Source organism: Phytophthora ramorum, assembly GCF_020800215.1.
Source record: "Phytophthora ramorum isolate Pr-102 chromosome Unknown Phyram_PR-102_s0015, whole genome shotgun sequence".
Classification (NCBI taxonomy): domain Eukaryota; phylum Oomycota; class Peronosporomycetes; order Peronosporales; family Peronosporaceae; genus Phytophthora; species Phytophthora ramorum.
In genome coordinates, this window is record NW_027150661.1 from 598,211 (window position 1) to 615,644 (window position 17,434).

The window sequence follows — 17,434 nt, forward strand, 5'->3', positions numbered from 1 at the left end:
TCGCAGCAGTGTTTCTGCGTCTCCAGCCACCAGCATCGAGTGCACGATTTTCATGGAAACGCCATCGGCCATCGTGGCCATGCGCTCGAAGCCTCGCAGCTTGACTTGTCGTGGGATGCTGGTCTCAACGCTGACGGTCATCGCTGGTTTTGCAGTCGTCTTCACCCTCGTGTTGAGTCTTTGAAAGTGAGACTGGCTGGTTCCGGGTAGGACGAACCTGCATGAGCCCAGCCAGCGGTGTTCGTTCACACGAGAATGCTTTGAAGGATGTGCTTCGTAAAAGCGACTTGATCCCAGGTGTACACTTGGCTGGTCGACCACAGCGCCAGTAATGATTACCTTGGCAAAAGATCACGCGGTTCTTTCGACCACTTGTGCCGCCTCGAGCCTCGTAGCGACGCTGGAATCCGATCGGCATCTGGTTGAGCAGTGCTGGCGCGGCATAGAGATTGGCATTCATGTAGCATGTTCGGAAGAGAAGGAACGTATTACATTGAATAACTTAACTCCACTCAATGAGCATCGAACACTACCATGGCCCCACAAACGTGTCGGGCATTATATGTTTGGTTTAAAGACCGTCTTCACCTTGATAATTTGTTTAGGCCTCGATCTCCTTCTCCGGTCCTCGCAGGTTCGGCTTCGGATCCACTAGCTCCGACTCCAGAGCATCACTCGGTTTGGTCGTGTCTGTGGGCGGATTCGGGGAAACTGGGCCTGTCACCGTCTCCAGCATGACTGGGACTGGGTCGATTACACTCTGCAGCTGACGGAAGTCATACTCGGTGTCGTCCTCGTCCTCGGGCCCGTCGTCGATTCCGGTGGCGACTTCGTAATCCAGGACGTCGTCATTGCCCTGGACAAGCTCCCTTTCGTCCTCTTCCAGGACAACAAGCTCCTCACCAGCATCGACCACGGGCTCGCTCTCCTCAGCTGCAACCTCTGGTTTATCTTCACTGTCCTCGGGGCTGGGAAAGTCCTCAGCCTTGTCGTAGTTAGCTCCAGGAGCCGGAAGAGGATCGGTCACTGGGCCTCGGAGGAGCTTGGATTCGCCCTGGCGACTGGAGTAGCTCACGTTAGCAGCGTGGCCAGAAGCTGGAGTCGCTGAGGTGGCCACTACTGCTGCCACACAGATCGCGCTTGCAAGAAGGTGGTGAAGGAGCTTCATGATGCTCGGATATTTGAAGGCCCGCTAGCTTTGGATGCTTGGTTGGTAGCACTTTTGAATGTGAACTTGGAGGTCTGTTAGCTGCTCGTGTGCTCAAATACATCAGCGTCCTCAACCCCAACTGGAGCTGTTCTGCAAATACGTCCTCGAAGCTTAGAACGGATGTCTAACGGATAAGGTGCCGAAGAGTATAAACTTCATGTTACGTCCTCGCTATCATAGTCATCCTCATGGTCTACAATATCAGTCAGCTCCGAAACACATCGTAAACTCTGCGGGAAACGATGCACGATGCGAAGGAGGAAGCACAACGAAACTTGCCACCGAGCGAACCAAGCACCCCAACGCCCCCCGACGATGAGACTCTTTTCAAGCGCACTCACGGTCACCGTCTTGACGCTTGCACTCCTGACACCCGCGGTCCAGCCGCACTACCTGGCTGGCTCAGCACCTGAAGGTTGGAATCACGGTGGTGACAATGCTGCAGGTGGCATTCAGCACGGCGGCACAATGCCAACTGCTCCTCACCCTCACGACCGACGCGGCGAGCCAGGCCCAGTTGGATGGAAGCCCAAGAAGCACTTCGCGACCAATGCAGCACTCCTGATGCCGTCAGGCCTGGATGATGCCGTGATGTCTTTACCACACAGCCCCGACGTCTCCGATCGCCAACTACGCCTACGTGAGCGAGGCGATTAACAGAATACTGATGTCGTCGACGACCACAAGAAATGTGCCTGTTGTCCAAGTGTCGTAGCGTTTACTGTGTAGCTCAGCGTTGTTAATCATATCCTGAATGTACCAAGTGAGTTATCCAGCAGTCCTGTGGCTGTTAGTTTAGTCATGAACACGCCTCGTCAAAGCTATGTGTAGTTGTGTCCGTGTAGTGAAGCCCAACGCGATTCAGCACCTCTATGAGTTTCTCATTGCTGCCAATGCGGTCGATGCCCTCACAGAGTTCTACGATAGCGGTAAACAGAGCTTCCCCCACAACATTCTCGCACTTGTGGGCCATCGAGTAGTTGAACGAGTCCACGGCAGAAATGAAAAACGTCGCGGACGATGCAAGGTGGGGAAGTGGATGGTAGACGTGCAGACTCTCGACCGTGAGGACGCCATCGGATAAATCGAGCTCCGTTGCGTACGGATAGCGACCAATGTTGGAGATGTTGATGTCCGAAGTGAGCGAGTGTGGGAGGCGCACGCCCTTCAAGAACGACGGCTGCATCGTCGAGTTGATTTTCTTGTCCATTAGCACTGTCGGCAGCGCCATTGCCAGCGTGTGCACCAGCGTTTCAGTCATTTCCTGGTCTGCGCGGCGTGCTACCTCCCAGAAGCCTGCGGTTTGCAGGTTCACGCCTTGGTTGGTCAGCCAGTCAAGGGCTGAGACGGTTGTGTACATACCCACTTGGTCCTCGTCAACGGGAGTCTGTACACGCTGCCTCATGTCAAACGCTAGGTCCGTAGCGAGCTTGAACGATTCTTGTGACGGATTGCTCTTTCTCTCCTTCATGACATGGAAAAATGCCAGCAACATGACCCCAACCAACGCCCCACCTATTGAGGCCCCCTCTTCATCACATTTCGCCATGACCTTCTTCATGCATTCCGGGTCACCTTGCGCAAACAACGCGGTGCTGCTGCTCGTAATTGGAGGGGCCCTGAAATGGTGCTGGTCGGCTCGAGCAGGCAGCAACGGTTTGAAGGCGTGGACGCTACCTCGAAATGTCTGCCTCCCGGAGACATTGACGATGCTTTTCACAAGAGGTTTGGCCCACGCGACTTTCGAGAGCCACATCTTGTAAAGTGGAGGACGCAGAGGCAGCTCCTGCAGTTGTAGCGGCGGCCGTTCCGGCTCCGGTTCACCCTGCGGTGTCCCTGCCTGATCCGTCGCTAGAATCGCTACCTGCTCAAGGATGCTATTGAGCGCAACCATCCCAGAGGTTCCGTCCGACATGTAGTTGTCCGAGAAGAGCATCAAGCGAGCTTTACCGGCCCTTTGGTCCACCCAAACCGTCAGGAAGAATGGCAGTTGCTTGAACCGATCAAAGCCGATGCTGCATTCGTCGTCTGCGTATTGATGCCAGCCACTCATCATGTCGTCGGCGTCACTTGCAGCGGACGGAACCATGCGGACCCGAACCAGAGCAAAGGAAGTCACGTCGTGGCGGGTCAGTGGCGGACGAACTTCGGCCATGAACCGTTCGCCTTTGATCTGAAGCGTCCGCATGCGAGGGTGGATGTTGAAGGTGTTCAGGACTGCCGTCGCCAAGAAGCGCAGTAAGATCGACGTGGGCCCGCTCACAAGCATCGAGTGGACAATCTTGGTTGAGACCCCATCGACCATGGTGAGCGTACGCTCGTAGCCGCGAAGGGGTACGCGTTGGCGAGTACGCGAAGTGGAAATTGGCCTCATGTCAATGCACTTCAACTCGTTGAGCCGTTAACGGTCTGTGACCTGCGCTGCGTTTGTGATAATGGCGATAGCCGCCGCGGTGGATCCGCGCTCTCTATGATACAGACACGACCTCCATGTTAAACAGGGGAGCAATGAAGGCTTGACCGACAAGATCTGGATTCATGGGCGCGTCTGTCGCCGTGAGCCTTTCGCCAGAGGCGTTGGACAGGAAGACAAGACGACTTGCAGCCAAGAACTGGTCTCGCTCACGAGTTGTTCAGCCGCAATTGTAAGCTGACAGGCCCATTTCAACCAAGCCTCAGTCGAAATGTGAACCAACGACGCACAGGAAAAGCCACGTGACTCATTCACGCGGTGGACGCTACGACACTTGTTCATCGACGCTCGACGAGTCCGTCAAAGACGGGGCTGCCACGCACGCGTCCTTGGCGTCCTCGGTACTGCTCATTGGTCTCCAAGCGATGGGGAGCTGCTACCCAAGTGACTCGAGGGCGCTGGCCGTGTTGAAGGCGTTCGAGAGCGACATCCGAGCGTTCGTGCCGTCGTCGGACCAGAGCAAGCTGTCCGCGGCGTCCTGGTGGCTGCGCCGTTCAGCGGCGAGGCCTCCTCGCGGTGCAGACGCGTGGTGGCCAACCGAGGTCGAGCTCAATGCGCTGACGCAGCGTCTGCATGCGCGCGTGACCGGAGGTGGACGTAGTGGTGGCCGCAAGAGGAGGACGGCGGTGCGACTCGCGGTGGGCCACCTGCGAGTGCTGCTCCGCGACCTGCTGCTCGTGGCGTCGGGGCTGAGAGCGTCGTGTCTGGTGGACTGCTGCGCGCTGACGACGGAGCTTGCCGAGCGCTTGCTGCAGAGTTTGGCGGGCGAGAGTTTGCACTGGTGTGCAGTGGATCAGGTGCGCGCGGTGCTGCTGGACGGCAACGTCTTCTTCGTCAACGCGGACGCGTTCGTGCGCGAGAAGATGGCGGGGCTGGCGACTGGCTTGGATGGCCAAATGTACGTGGACGTCAGCGCCAGCCTCCGTCACCCCCAAGTCATCCGTAAAGTTTCCCGGCTACAAACGCTTGCCGCCTGGACCGTCAAGGCGTGCAAAGACCTCCTTGCCGCTGACAAGCGAGGCGTCCTAGAGTGGAAGAGGCCGTCAACGCTCAATGCAACTGCACTGGCCGGTATCTTGCTGTGCTACCCGTTCGTCTACGACACTTCGGCGGACGGAACCGAACCCAGCGACGGATGGAGCGAGCAGGAGAACTGCCTCGCGTTGTGTCCGCTCGTGGTGGTGCGCACTGCTGTTATGTACGTGAACTCTATGATGTGTGCAGCAGGTAGCTCACTCTGACGTGGTCGTCATGTGGCTTTCAGGACGTCTCGGCAGCTGGAACTCGTGCTGCAGGAGTTCTCGGCGCCGCAACATCTGCTGGAGGACTTCAACGAGCATGGAGAGACCAGCGACCAAGTGGTCCATTCGCCCCTCGTGAAGCATCTTCGAGCTTGTTGTCGACTCAAATTGCAGCGTGCAATCGAACGAAGCGCCTTTTCCTGCTGTAGCGTCCAGCCCCAAGTGCAAGTGGACACCCGGTCGCTGCCCCGCGTTGCACTGTAGACTGCTGTGCGCAACACTAATCTACGTACAGTCGTGTAGATCGTTTTCAGCATGTTATATCGTATTCAAAATGCATAACCATCCGTTTTGAGAGTTCATTGTGACCTGAACTTGATTCGGATAATATCTATTATACAAATGTATCATATTAGACAGACTATAACTAAACCTGTACACAACTGTACAACGCGCAACGTACTTCAGTCCAATTCAGTTTGTAACAGTCGTCATGGGCGGGTCGGTCTCCACGCAGCGGAAGCTCTACCGACCGTGTACGTGGCTCTTCATGCGGTTTTCTGTGGCGTTTTGTCTCTGCCAGTGCAGGGAGAATTCTGCACTGTAAGCTGGAGGTAGTGAAGGGGGCTAATTGCTGGCTTTCACGTGGTTATCTGCGTGCGCAGTCGACGCCGGGGAGTTCACAGTCGCGTGGCTCACGTTCAAGGTGAGCGGCGGCGATGCAACACGTCGGAAGTTAATTATAAGGGCTAACTCGTTAATCTACTATGTAGGGCGATGCCGTGGAGGACGAGGAGCAGCACTACGTGGCCAAGAAGGAGGGACTGCTGTCGTCCAAGCTGCTGCGAGGACTCTTCGGGGGTGAGGACGTTAGTGGGGTTCTTGGGTTGGGTTGCAATGGGTTTAATGGGTTTTATTCGGTATGGCAGAGGGGACCATGCAGTGCTTCCAGGAGGTGCCGGGCGACTCCATTGCGAAAGAGGCGTTCGTGTGCATCCTCGCCTTGTTCTACGAGTACGTGGAGAGCTTTGGCGCTGGCTGTCGATGGAAAGGAACCTGATTTTTGTTGTTGTTGGGTTGTGGGAGCAGAGGCAATACAGAGGACCGGATCAGCTACATCTTCACCATGTACAACATCATTTTCTCCGGGGAGAAGTACGTCGCTGAACTTGGCGTGTGTGTTTCGTTTGTGGCTGACTTGGTGGCTGTTGTTTTAGCAATAATGGCGAGGGGTTCATCGCGGAGAAGGATTATCTGTACCTACTCAACTACCTGGAGGAATACATGCCGTTGCCAAAGCAACTCTACGCCGCGTTTGAGGAGTGCATGATCCCCATGGCTGGACTGCTCTCAAACTCGCGGTTTATTGAGTGGGTGCATCAATACCCGGACGTGATGGAGGTGCGCTATCTGTTGTGGTTTGCTGAAAGCTCTGGCTGGTGCGCTTGATCTCATTGCGGTGGTGTGCTTTGCCCCAATGCTTTAGTTCCTCGCCATCCATCTCCCGCCATCGCTGGTACCAGGAAGTCCACAAGGCTCGATCCGCACCACCAGTGATGAGTTTTTATCCGGCTCGTGAGTGCCCAACTTGCGTCTTGGACTTCTCTTGACAAAATGTCTAACAAAGCGGTGTTGGTTTTGTAGAGATCCTTTGAACAACAGCCCCTCGTGTCGAAATGACCCCAGCAGGAATCCATTCAGCTCGTTTGACTTCATTGGAGGAGAAGACAGCGGCGATGAAGACTCGGATGGGCTCTACGATTCTGACCAACTCACGGAGATGGAGATGTCCCAAAGCTCATTTCGGGGAAGCAATGCTTCCTTGAACGGGAACGACGAGTTGACGAGTATTCTGAAGGAGGCTGGCGCAGTGGTCCAAGATGATGGCTCCGGGCGCTCGAGCGACGTGAACGTCCGTGACCAAGCTAATGCTGCGTCGGTACCGGCTCGAGATCCGTTCTACCCACCTGGTGATTCAGCGGCGCAACTGCGTCGTGCACAGGGCCGATCTGGGACCTCACGCTCGCGAGGTGTTCAAAAGATGGGCAGATACATGGGCAAAGCAGTGGGCGGAGGCATATCGAGAGTTGGAAACGTCGGCCGAAGTATTCTGCACGTTGGCAAGTCTCAAGGGCACACTCAGCAGCCCCATGCAGCTAGTGGGGCTGATCACCACGATGATCCTGCAGCTGGGGGGCTACTATCTGCGGGCTATTCGTTCTCGTCTGAGTCCCAGAGCACCAAGAAGTACGTGTGCGGATATCTGCACAAGATCAGCGACAGCAAGTGGAGTAAGAAGCGCTCGTGGCACCGACGGTGGTTTGTGCTCGACCGCCAGCGAGGGGTGCTTTCGTACTACAGACACAACCCCGCTAACCACATGCCGAATTCCTCATCGCACGGCAACATTGTTCACATGGCGGACTCTCCTGTCCCGACAGGGAAAGGTCCGGCTGCTGCCTCCCAGTCTGTGGAGACCAAACGGCACTCGTTTGGGTCACCGACGCAAGTACCGTTGCCCTCCGGCAGCACTGCTGGGGATAACGACGCCAGCAATGACAAGACTGAGCGCCTAAGTGGCTTAAGCGTGGAAGCGAAAGAAGGAGAGTCGGCCGTCCGCAGTGCCACTGCTATCGAGGAGACGGTCGAGTTGGGGAAACAGCAGCAGCAACAGGAGAAGGACCATGAGCAGCAGCAGACGCTGTTGTACCTGAACGAGGCACACCCATGGTATCGCGGGGCGCTGGACCTGAACATGGATAACGTGTCGTTGCTGTTTGAGAAGACTCTGGCGAGGAATGCGCCGACGAGATATTTCTTCCAAGTCTCGACGCTATCTCTCCACGACATCGACTCGAAGCGAGGTGTGCAGTACAAGGTGCGAAGAGGAGACTGCGTCTAATGCTACGAGTGTCCCAATCTGACAACTAATGTGACATGCTTCTCTACAGTTGTGCGCTGACACAGAGGGAGATTTTGATCTGTGGACGTCTGCGATAGCGGAGGGGATCAACCGGAAAGACTCGCAGCATGACAAAGCTCACAGTGGCGCACCGGTACTTTCACACCAGCAACTCTACCGACAGCGTCTTCTTCAACAGCAAATGGAAGACCAGACAGCAAAGACACAGGACTCGGAAGGCGCAGTCGAGAGAGGTCATGACTCGCCGCCTCCAACGCTCGGAATGTCTCCCATTCTCCATAATGCCGAAGAGGGACAAGCTGCGTCGAACGGTTCTGCTTCATCGCCGCATCCGAAGCGGAAAATTCCGCCTCGCATCGTAACGCAGTTCTCCTCGACGGAATCGGACGGAGCTGCTGCGTCATGCTGGCATCTCCACGTCCACGTGGACGGGAGGAAGCAGTGCCTCATTGTCGGCTTCATGCTCAACATCGTGGCAATTCGTTGCCTGGCAAGTGAGCACGTGCTGTGGAAGGTTGCCGTCTGCGTCGCCGTCACGTGTGTGTTTGTGTTCAGTGTGTACACCCCGCGGTCATTGCATCGTCCGCGCCAAGGAAGTCTTCGCGGCTATCTGGACTCGATGTCAAGCGGCGGCATTGATAACTCCCTACTCGGCACTGATATCGCGCAGTGCAGTGATCCCGAAAGCTGCTGCTTACACAAGGTGTCAAGTCCAGCGGGCACAGAGCAAGGGGAGAATCGAGGGAAGTGTTCTGAGGGTTCTAGCGCTGCACCACGCCGACGACCAAGCGGTGCTGGCAATGGGCGTGTAGTCAAGTTCCCGATGGGGAGCACTATGCCGCAGTGCGAGATGCAAGCGGACGGGCGATCGAGCAACGTGGAGCACTCGTGGACGACGACGCGGGCTGAGACTTTTGCCGTGAGAAGCGCCGACTACAAGAAGTCCCGAAAGAAAGAGGTACGACCTGGCGTGGCTCTCTCTTGTTACTCCAGCTAACCCACGTGGATGCTCGGCTTGTAGGCTTCCAGGCCTGCGCTCTTCGAGTTCGTTGGCGCCGACTTGGTTCGGACCGACAGCAAACTGGACTTGATCTCCCAGCGCGTCGAGTTTCCACCTGAGCTGGAGAACAGTCGGCTCTTCATCATCAATGCTCAGGTAGAGTGCTGCTTGCTGGTCAGCAGTACGAACATTGCACCTCTGACGGCCGCTGTGTCTCTGTATGTGCAGCTTCCGTCGTACGGGCCGAGTGTGTGGGGCGATGGGTCGTACGATGGCCCCGGATACAGCTTGGCTCTCTACTGGAAGATCCCAGACGACATTTTTGAGGTTTGTGGACGCCACCGTTCAAGCTGAAGCTCACCGGGAGCACCCTACTAAAGTCACCTTTTTGCAGGAGTTAAAGAACCCCACGACCACGACGTTCAAGCTGCTGAAGCGGTTCTTGGAGGCCGGCAAGGACACGTCGCTGACGGACCGGTTCAAGGTCATCGCGCAGGTGACCAACCAGGACGAGTGCGGCATCACGGGCATGGGAAAGAAGCTGCTGGTGAGCCACAACGCCACGCCCGTGCTCACGCGGCCGCAGCACCGCATCTACCACTTCCGCGACGGCAGCACGGAGATCGTCGTGGACGTGCACGCGTTCTCGTACATTGCTCGACGCGGCATCCACTCGCTGATCGACAAGACGTCGCGGCTCGTGATCGACGTGGCCTTTGTGATCCAGGGCGAGACAGACGACGAGCTGCCCGAACAAGTGCTCGGCTGCTGTCGTCTCGACCGCGTCAACGTGCAGAAGGCCGTGGACCTCCCGTGCTGAGCAGACGAAGCCCAGCGTAGGTGTACAGTAAATGCCTCAAGTGAATAGACTTGCACGAATGCAAAAAGTAGCGTTTGTGATGGAGGAGAGGTCAGAATTTTTTTGTTATGCATCAAATACTTGGAATATCAGCCCCGAAAGATGGTTGATTGTAAAGGATTCATCACTCCTGTCCTCCTAACTTTTGTCTGGTCTACAAACACGTATAAACTGAAGTGGGAATGCTCGGAGTAAAATTCTCATCAACCAGGGCTACTACCCCCCGGATTCAGAAACTCTAGTCTGAAATGTAAGATTGGATCATCATTGCATTCCACTGTACGAAGAACAACACACAACTTAGACGTGAGAAGATTCTTGCTTGCTGGAAGAGACGCCAAAGTCGAAATGAGCTTTGAACGACCGCGTCGGCAACCGTTTCATCGACGGCCAGTCATTTAGTTTCGTACGGTTTCTACGCTATCGTATGTGGTGCACGCATCACAGACGCAAGGTTTACATAATAGTACGTACTGCACATCACACGATCTGCTTCGGAAACGGAGAAGCCCATCGACTAACTTTTAGTGCAGAGCAGAGTGCAAACAGACAACCATTCGGTCTAAAGAGTTCCATTTCTCTATGATCTACCATATACGGTACTGAGCAGTAAGGGATGAGGAAAGCTTGAGGTCATGCTTCGACCCTCTTAGTGGCAGGATAAATACTCGTCGCACGCTGGTTTAGTCTTTGTCGAGGGTCTTCAAATCGCGCCACTCCTCGCAGTCTCCGTGCACCGACAGGTGCCGTAGCCCTTCGAGCGTGAGCTCATACGTTGCGAAGGTGCAGCTAGCTGCGACGACGGACTTCAGTAGACTGGGAACGGTGCCTTTGTAAAGCCCACGCATGCCTTCACGATTAAGCACGTCGTAGAAGCAGCCCCAGCTCGAAGAATACGCCGGGATGACACCGTAGGTTTGGCAGCGCGGCACGTGGCGCATCTGCATGCGCTTCTTGACTGTATCCAAAGGATACACCGCCAGCTTGGACAGCAGTCCAGCAACGGCGCCACTCCCCACATACGAAAGAGCCGTCGGCAGTGACATCCACGCATCTGGGTCGTCTTCCTCCTGCTTCTTGCGGTATTTCACCGACACCTCATTCAACGCCGAGTAGATGCCAAAGCTCAGTCCCATGTACGGAGCGATCTGGAAAATCGTGGCACCCAACCCACTGTAAAACCCACGAGCGCCTTGAGTCGTCCACATGTGCACCGCCATGCTGTTCATCGTCGGAAAACGCTTGGGCATACCCTGACCGGCAAATGCCGTGCGAAACAGGTCCAGTGGGTACGTGACAACAGTCGCAGTGACACCAGCCACCGCTCCGTTGGCAGCACAGACAACGGCTGACGGAGCCGCTCTATTTGCGCTATCTCCGTCTTGCTCCCAACAACGGGTCAGTACGCGGTAGCTGGCGAACTGCAGCGCTGAGTAGCCCACCCAGAGTCCCGAGGCCGCCAGATTCCCGCGCCAGAAGCTGCGAAGACCTTCCTCGGCGTAGATGCTGCGCACTGCCTGTAATAGTCCAGTGTATTTGACCTCTGTGTGCCCGCCAGGCTGCACCTGGAAGCGGATCTTGAGAAGGTCTAACGGCGCCGCCACCAACCGCGTCGCACCTGAGCAGTACAATGTAGCAGACAAGAGTCAAGAGTTATTAACGAGAGCAAATAGGTATCGTGTGATGGGACGGACCTCCGGACACGGCGCCAGCGATGGCGGCTTCAGTGGTGGACGCGCCGCGCTTGCCTTCGCTTGCCGCAGAGCTCGCCATGGCGAGTTCTTTTCTGCTTCGTTGTCACTTGTGTCGCTTGATGGATGGTGGCTGAGCTCCTGCTATAAATTATGTTGGGTATTAATGCGTTGCTATCGGTTTTGAAAGACTTACTCACATTAAGTTGACAGTACTGATGATAACTAATACACTGCAATATTGTAGATTTGTCAAACAAGGTATGTAGTCTCGGCGGTTTTGTGTTTTTTTGATGTGGTGCTGCACCACGTTCAGAGCGCCTTCTTCATCGATCATGCTTGCCGCGAAGGAGTCGCTGCTGCACTTGACTCGGCCGACGGTATTATTGCTGTTCTGCTCTCGCTAACGGTGGCCTATCGCACTGCTGCATTGGAGGATACCGCTTACTATCAGCTCGAAATCTCCACCGCAAGTCGCAGCGAACAGCTCATCTCCACCTTGCTGTCGGGCGGCAGATGTAGATGCGGATGCGCAGCAGCAACCGCTTGATCTCGCCCATGGACACCATGTAGTCGAGCGCCATTCCCGTCACAGACAGCTCCTCGTCCTGCTTGTCCAGCTGCTTCACCGCAGGCAGATCGTAGCCCTCCTCCGAGTCCACGTCGCGCCACACCAGCTTCTTCGCGTGGGTCGTCGACACCATCTCACGCGCGAGCTCGACGCCGCCATGCTGCTCTGGCCCACGACGCAGCAACCGCACGTTGTTGCCCCGACTGCACAGCGACTGACGGAGAAGCCGCCGCAGACGGCCGAGGAGTTGCGGCCGAGGCGCAGCACCGCCAGCGCCCCGCGAGCGAGCGAGGCAGACGACGAAGACATGGAGATTCCTCCATGAATCATCATGGGCCATGATGAAGTAGTGACTGTAGCTTTTTGACTTCCTAGTAGAACATATCGCCACCGTCGTCCTTCACTGAGGGTCGGATGTGCTGCTCCAGCAGTTCATCACCTCGTCGTTCTCAGGCAGGATCGACGTGCCCTACAGCACACCTCAAAACCAAGATCCCCATCAGTTCAGAATCCCCAACCATTAACAACAAAGCCTCATCACTTCCTCTAAGTCCAGCGCACCCAGTAGACGTCTACGAGACGCGCTTTTGACAAAATATCTCACCACGCCCGTCGTGAAGCGGTCGTCCAGCACCGCGTGGCCAGGGAAGAACTTGACACTCAACGGGTTGAGCGTCGGTTCCGTCTGGATGAACATGGAGCGCAGGAGCTGGCGGCTACGGCTGCGTGAGAACATGGTGCACAGACTGCATGCTCTTGTATATGACGGTAGTGGTCCCACAAAACTACGAGTGCTATTACTGGTCTCGACGAGAAGATAGCCACAACAAAACAATCTGCTACGTGCATCGACGTGTCCGTAGAGGGCGATGCAACGTACTACATCGAGGGTCCCATCTATAGCAGTTCTGGTGACTCGCCTGCTGGCTCGCTGAGCCCCGTGAAGAGTGTACAAGTCTGCCACGAAAGTCTCGATGGGACTCTCCGGCTGTGGCACAAGGGTGTAGGAAAGTACCGTCACTGGCCGCTTGAACTATCAACTTGCTAAGCTACCGCTTTGGCTGCATGTACTAGGTGTTCACGCACATGTTTGCTGGTGCCACAGCAACGGATGCGAGTGGAGTGCACGGAATGATAGGTTGTTGGGGCAATGGGCAAGTTGAATCGACCACGTTACTCCGGTCTCATCGACCTTCAAAAGGTATTTTTCTGCATCGACTGGCTTGTTCAATAGTCAACTCACGCCGCAGATGTCAAACTGCCAGGCCGTCGAAGGCTGGAGCACATGATCCGCAGCTACTCCTTGGGTACCTTAGGCTCGGTTAGAATCGGCTTCTTGGCGGCGACGAAAAAGAACGGAACTTCCTGCTTAGTTTTGGGGGAGCGCATCGGTATCCATTGTCGTCCGAAATGGTCTGCACCAGTTCCCAGTGACGCTTGTATCTTGACAGCCCAGCGAATCTCGCTCAGCACTCCATGCACCGGGTCATCCTCGCCGTACTTCATAGCTCGCTTTCCCCACTCCTGAGGGTCGGCCACAAACTTACCGGGTATGTCGGCCCAAAGTTCACTGCCGGGGGCTGACAGACGATCGACCACAGTCAAAAGCTCCACAATTCCAGGGCGCTCAATGTACGGGATGAGCCCCTCCATCGCCCAGAAAGTTGGCACCATCGGGTTGAACCCACGCCCCATCAAACCAGCCTCCAAGCCTCCTTCAGTCAGGCCCAAGACAATGCAGTCGACCTTCTGGGCGACAAGGGGAGCGTGCAGCTCTATCATCACTTCGCTCTTGTGGTCGAACATTTCACCGGCTTTGTCGACTTCCAGAACGTGACAACCTCGGAGACACTCCAACCTGAACGCGCGAGCATCCAGCCCCGCTCCGAGGATCACAACTTGGAGGACCCGAGGGTCTCGCTGAGCGAGCGCCTCGTCCAAGTAGCGTGTACGGAGCGCAATAAAATTCTCCGGTCGAGGATGCATCTCGTTTGACAGCCCAGACATGAATTTCTTGATCTCGTGGTGCTGCTTCCGGGTGAGTGGCTCCGCATAGGGATCGTTGACAAGTCGGTCCTGCCGAGCACTCTCCACCGCTCGTAGATAAGTCGTCACGAAGCCCATGGACTCAGCAAACGTGTCATCCACTTGTGGAGCGTCCTCCTGGAACAACGTCGAAGCTGGAGAGTCCATCTTGAGCGCGAGAAGAATGAGGTTGCAACTTGTGTAAACTTCAACTCGCACTTAGTGGATCTCCCGGTGGTCCACTTCAAATACGGTTAAGTGCGTTTTCTATAGGGGGCAGATTTTGCGGCTCTGAATCGTCCTCCAGTATCGCACAGGTGAATATGGTCATGGCTAGTGGTCGTCAGGCGGCGCTCGTGGGCGGGCGCCTGCTGCAGCGTCAGCCGCTCAACGCGGCGCTCAAGACGCAGACGCGCTCTTTCTACACGATCTTCGAGAAGTACCTGGAGGCGAACAAGCGCTACGGCTGGAAGGGCACGCTCTGGAAGCTCTACAACCCTGGCGACGTCAAGTTCGGGCGCTTGGTAGGCGAGGACGAGAACGGATTCAAGTACTACGAGGACCCGACGGAGGTCTACGGCCAGCACCGCTGGACCGAGTACCAGGTGGACTCGTGGGACGAGGTGGAGGGTACGCTCATCCCGCCCCAGTGGCACCTGTGGATGCACCACCTCACGGACTCGCTGCCCGGGGAGGGCGGCCAGGACCCCGCGAATTGGGAGAAGGAGGAGACGTGCAGCCACTCGGACGCGCCCTACGCCAACCACCTGGGGGACCACGTGCCCTACTACCCCAACAAGACGCTCTACCGCTCGCGCGGCTACAACGTGGGCAGCTTGGCCACCAAGGCCGACGAGCCCGACCAGTACTACCTGCAGCCCGGACACCTGCGCCGCACGCGCAAGCGCCAGCCGCACTACTTTGCCGACGTGGACTACAACAACCCGGACCAGTCGGACGAGAGCCGCGCCCAGTCGCTGCGTCCTGCTGACATCAACTAAGCAGCAAGAGGAAAGAGGAGCGAGGACAAATGAAGATGAAAACAGAGGAAGCTGATGCTTGGATGTAGGCAAAAGGGGTTCAAAAACGCCATAACACAAGCTTTCGCTTCATTTATTATGCTCGGCAGCGTGCAGCTCCTGTTCCACCCCATTTCCATTAACTAAGAAGAAGCCGCGCCGCCGTCGCTCGACCTGACAACGACATCCACCGCTAAATACATCCACCTTCGCCCACCTAGATGGCGATCTCACTGCAGCCGTCCTTGGCATCCAGGTTCATCGCGATGAGCGACCCGGAACGCGTCATATTGGCGCTGTCCGTCGAGTCGGTGGACGCACGTTCGGACGAGAGATCCTCGCCGTAGTCACTGTCCTCGGCACTGGAAAGCTGCTGCAGCAAGGGCATGGACGCCACGTACGCCGATCCGCGGGCGGAGGTAGCCGCGCTGTCTCTCGTGGACGTGGACGAGATGGACGACTCGGACAGGAAGGACGCAACCGACATACCGCGCGGGTCCTCGTCCTCTGAAGGTCGGACGAACGACGCTGTCATCTTCTCTCCTGACAGCTTCGGGAGCGTGTCGTACACGGATCCTGTCCGCTTGCCTCGGCCAGTCACAGGTGAGTCCGGACCCATGCTCTCCTCGGACGCACGCACCACGGACGGCTCCCGGACGGCCATCGGCGGTGCGCGTGTCGGCAGAGGCGCCAAGAAGCTGTGGTTGTCTGCGGCGGGTCCCATGCTGCGTCCGTTCTGATTCGTGGTGAAGTCGGCGTGGAGCTCCTGGGGCTGGTTCTTGCTGCTGTGCGCGTCCATGTCCATCTGTCCGTGCGCGTTCGTCGCCGTGACCAGCTCAGCGTACTCGTCCGGAGCCGACAGTTTACGGCCGCGCGTGCCGTCCGCGCTGGCTCCTCGGTTGCTCGCTGTGTTGCCATTGCCAATCAGCCCCGTGAGGTGGAACGTGGTGCTGCCATTGCTGCGCTGCGACGAGTTGGCAGCTGCGTTCTCGCCGTCGCTCGACGAGCGGTACTGGTACGAGTAGCTGGCCATCTTGCGGCTGTCGAACGTGGGGCTCACGCCGCCCTGCGTGTTGAAGACGCTGCTGTCTGTGCTGCTGGCGACGCTGGAGCTAAAGTTGTTGCTGGCCGCGCTGGACCGCGCCGACGACGACGCGTAGCTCATGTCGAGACCCTTGCTGAAGCCCAAGTGGCCCGGCGGCAGCTCGATGGACATCTCGGGTAAGCCCAGCTCCCGTTCCTGCTTGAAGCCGCGGTCGGCCGGCACCGTCAGACACGTGGCCCCCGCGGGGGGCGAGGCCGCTGACCCGCGCTCCTTTTGCGCGCGTCTCCGCCTCGACCGCAGGAACAGCAACGTGGCCACGACGAGCGCCAAGACGCCGATGGCGATGCCGATGGAGAGCGCAGTGCCGCCACCGCCACCGTCGTCATCGCTGCTGCTGGCGGTGCCTCTTGTCGCCGTCTCGGAGGACGCAGAACTGGACGTGGGAGGCTTCGTGGTTGTGGGGCTCGTAGTGGCCGGACTCGTCAACTTGGGGGCGACAGTCGCCGCGGAAGACGCTGAAGAGGAGGAAGAGGAGGACGTTTCACTGGGAGATGCAGAGGAGGAGGACGTCGAGGCTGAGGAGGTGGACGTCGAGGTGGACGTCGCATCGGTGGCGTCCGAGGACGTGGAGGTGACGGAGTTGAGGAGGCTGTTGACCAGGTCGTCGGTGGACACGTCGGTCGCCGTCCTCATGGCTGCGTAGGAGACTGGAAGCGCGCTGCAATACTAGATCGCCCTGCTTTCCTTCCGCTGCTGTCGACTGCTGCCCTGATCGCCAATGACGCCGAAACGGAAAGGAGTCAGACAATCGATGGCCTCTACCGGAGAGGGCTCGCCGATCGAGCTATAGTGAAATCAAGTGGTTTTGGCTGTTACATAAAGACAGACTTGTGGCCACAGAGACAAGCCTATTTTGATTCGCGACAACTGTGGCGACCATGATGGATTGCCAGGCTCTGCTGCTGCGTTGGTACAGGTATTAATACAACAATTATCGGGCCCCAACCGAGGCTCGAGCGGGTGCTGCAGCCAGCAAAACTCGTGGCGCGCTGCTAGTCGAAGGCTGTGCGATCGGACGCTGTGCGATGGGGCGCTGTCGTGCACTCTGACAAATGGCCGAGCGGGAAGGAGTGCCGCGAACACACATGGCCGATGATTTCTGGCCAGCGGCGGGATCAGCTCTGTGTGAGAGTCTGCGCACGCCAAATCCAAAATGAGAGCGACTGCTGTCACCGACTGGAGCATTCCCATAGTATACTTGAGTCCGGATTCTATAAATGGTCGCTATGTATGGGTCAGAACTAAGGGATTTGCGGCTAGGGAAACTATAATATCCGGATACTGTATAAGACCATGTATAAAATATACACAGCGGGT

General features: G+C 56.9%; 9 protein-coding genes across 9 annotated transcripts; 3 read left to right on the plus strand and 6 right to left on the minus strand.

Moving 5' to 3' along the window:
- Positions 1-601: 601 nt before the first annotated feature.
- KRP23_12523 (uncharacterized protein) lies at positions 602-1,168 on the minus strand (the record flags this gene model as incomplete). Its single annotated transcript, XM_067883152.1, has 1 exon — positions 602-1,168. One exon carries the CDS (start codon positions 1,166-1,168, stop codon positions 602-604), a length of 567 nt encoding a protein of 188 aa, XP_067739431.1.
- An 841-nt stretch (positions 1,169-2,009) lies between these two features.
- On the minus strand, positions 2,010-3,299 carry KRP23_12524 (uncharacterized protein; the record flags this gene model as incomplete). Its single annotated transcript, XM_067883153.1, has 1 exon — positions 2,010-3,299. One exon carries the CDS (start codon positions 3,297-3,299, stop codon positions 2,010-2,012), a length of 1,290 nt encoding a protein of 429 aa, XP_067739432.1.
- A 749-nt stretch (positions 3,300-4,048) lies between these two features.
- On the plus strand, positions 4,049-5,188 carry KRP23_12525 (uncharacterized protein; the record flags this gene model as incomplete). The annotated part of the gene is made up of 2 exons (XM_067883154.1): positions 4,049-4,881; positions 4,948-5,188. 2 exons carry the CDS (start codon positions 4,049-4,051, stop codon positions 5,186-5,188), a joined length of 1,074 nt encoding a protein of 357 aa, XP_067739433.1.
- Positions 5,189-5,417: 229 nt separating this feature from the next.
- Positions 5,418-9,667, plus strand: KRP23_12526 (Protein ENHANCED DISEASE RESISTANCE 2; the record flags this gene model as incomplete). Its single annotated transcript, XM_067883155.1, has 12 exons — positions 5,418-5,460; positions 5,590-5,630; positions 5,698-5,785; positions 5,854-5,938; positions 6,014-6,079; positions 6,142-6,325; positions 6,411-6,499; positions 6,569-7,802; positions 7,876-8,805; positions 8,869-9,003; positions 9,076-9,174; positions 9,242-9,667. 12 exons carry the CDS (start codon positions 5,418-5,420, stop codon positions 9,665-9,667), a joined length of 3,420 nt encoding a protein of 1,139 aa, XP_067739434.1.
- Positions 9,668-10,389: 722 nt separating this feature from the next.
- On the minus strand, positions 10,390-11,479 carry KRP23_12527 (Mitochondrial thiamine diphosphate carrier 1; the record flags this gene model as incomplete). Its single annotated transcript, XM_067883156.1, has 2 exons — positions 10,390-11,324; positions 11,401-11,479. 2 exons carry the CDS (start codon positions 11,477-11,479, stop codon positions 10,390-10,392), a joined length of 1,014 nt encoding a protein of 337 aa, XP_067739435.1.
- Positions 11,480-12,368: 889 nt separating this feature from the next.
- KRP23_12528 (uncharacterized protein) lies at positions 12,369-12,704 on the minus strand (the record flags this gene model as incomplete). The annotated part of the gene is made up of 2 exons (XM_067883157.1): positions 12,369-12,437; positions 12,573-12,704. 2 exons carry the CDS (start codon positions 12,702-12,704, stop codon positions 12,369-12,371), a joined length of 201 nt encoding a protein of 66 aa, XP_067739436.1.
- A 560-nt stretch (positions 12,705-13,264) lies between these two features.
- On the minus strand, positions 13,265-14,161 carry KRP23_12529 (putative S-adenosyl-L-methionine-dependent methyltransferase; the record flags this gene model as incomplete). The annotated part of the gene is made up of 1 exon (XM_067883158.1): positions 13,265-14,161. One exon carries the CDS (start codon positions 14,159-14,161, stop codon positions 13,265-13,267), a length of 897 nt encoding a protein of 298 aa, XP_067739437.1.
- A 155-nt stretch (positions 14,162-14,316) lies between these two features.
- KRP23_12530 (NADH dehydrogenase [ubiquinone] 1 alpha subcomplex subunit 12) lies at positions 14,317-14,994 on the plus strand (the record flags this gene model as incomplete). The annotated part of the gene is made up of 1 exon (XM_067883159.1): positions 14,317-14,994. The coding sequence occupies one exon, from the start codon at positions 14,317-14,319 to the stop codon at positions 14,992-14,994; it is 678 nt and encodes a 225-aa protein (XP_067739438.1).
- Positions 14,995-15,229: 235 nt separating this feature from the next.
- Positions 15,230-16,750, minus strand: KRP23_12531 (uncharacterized protein; the record flags this gene model as incomplete). Its single annotated transcript, XM_067883161.1, has 1 exon — positions 15,230-16,750. One exon carries the CDS (start codon positions 16,748-16,750, stop codon positions 15,230-15,232), a length of 1,521 nt encoding a protein of 506 aa, XP_067739439.1.
- Between the last annotated feature and the right edge of the window lie 684 nt (positions 16,751-17,434).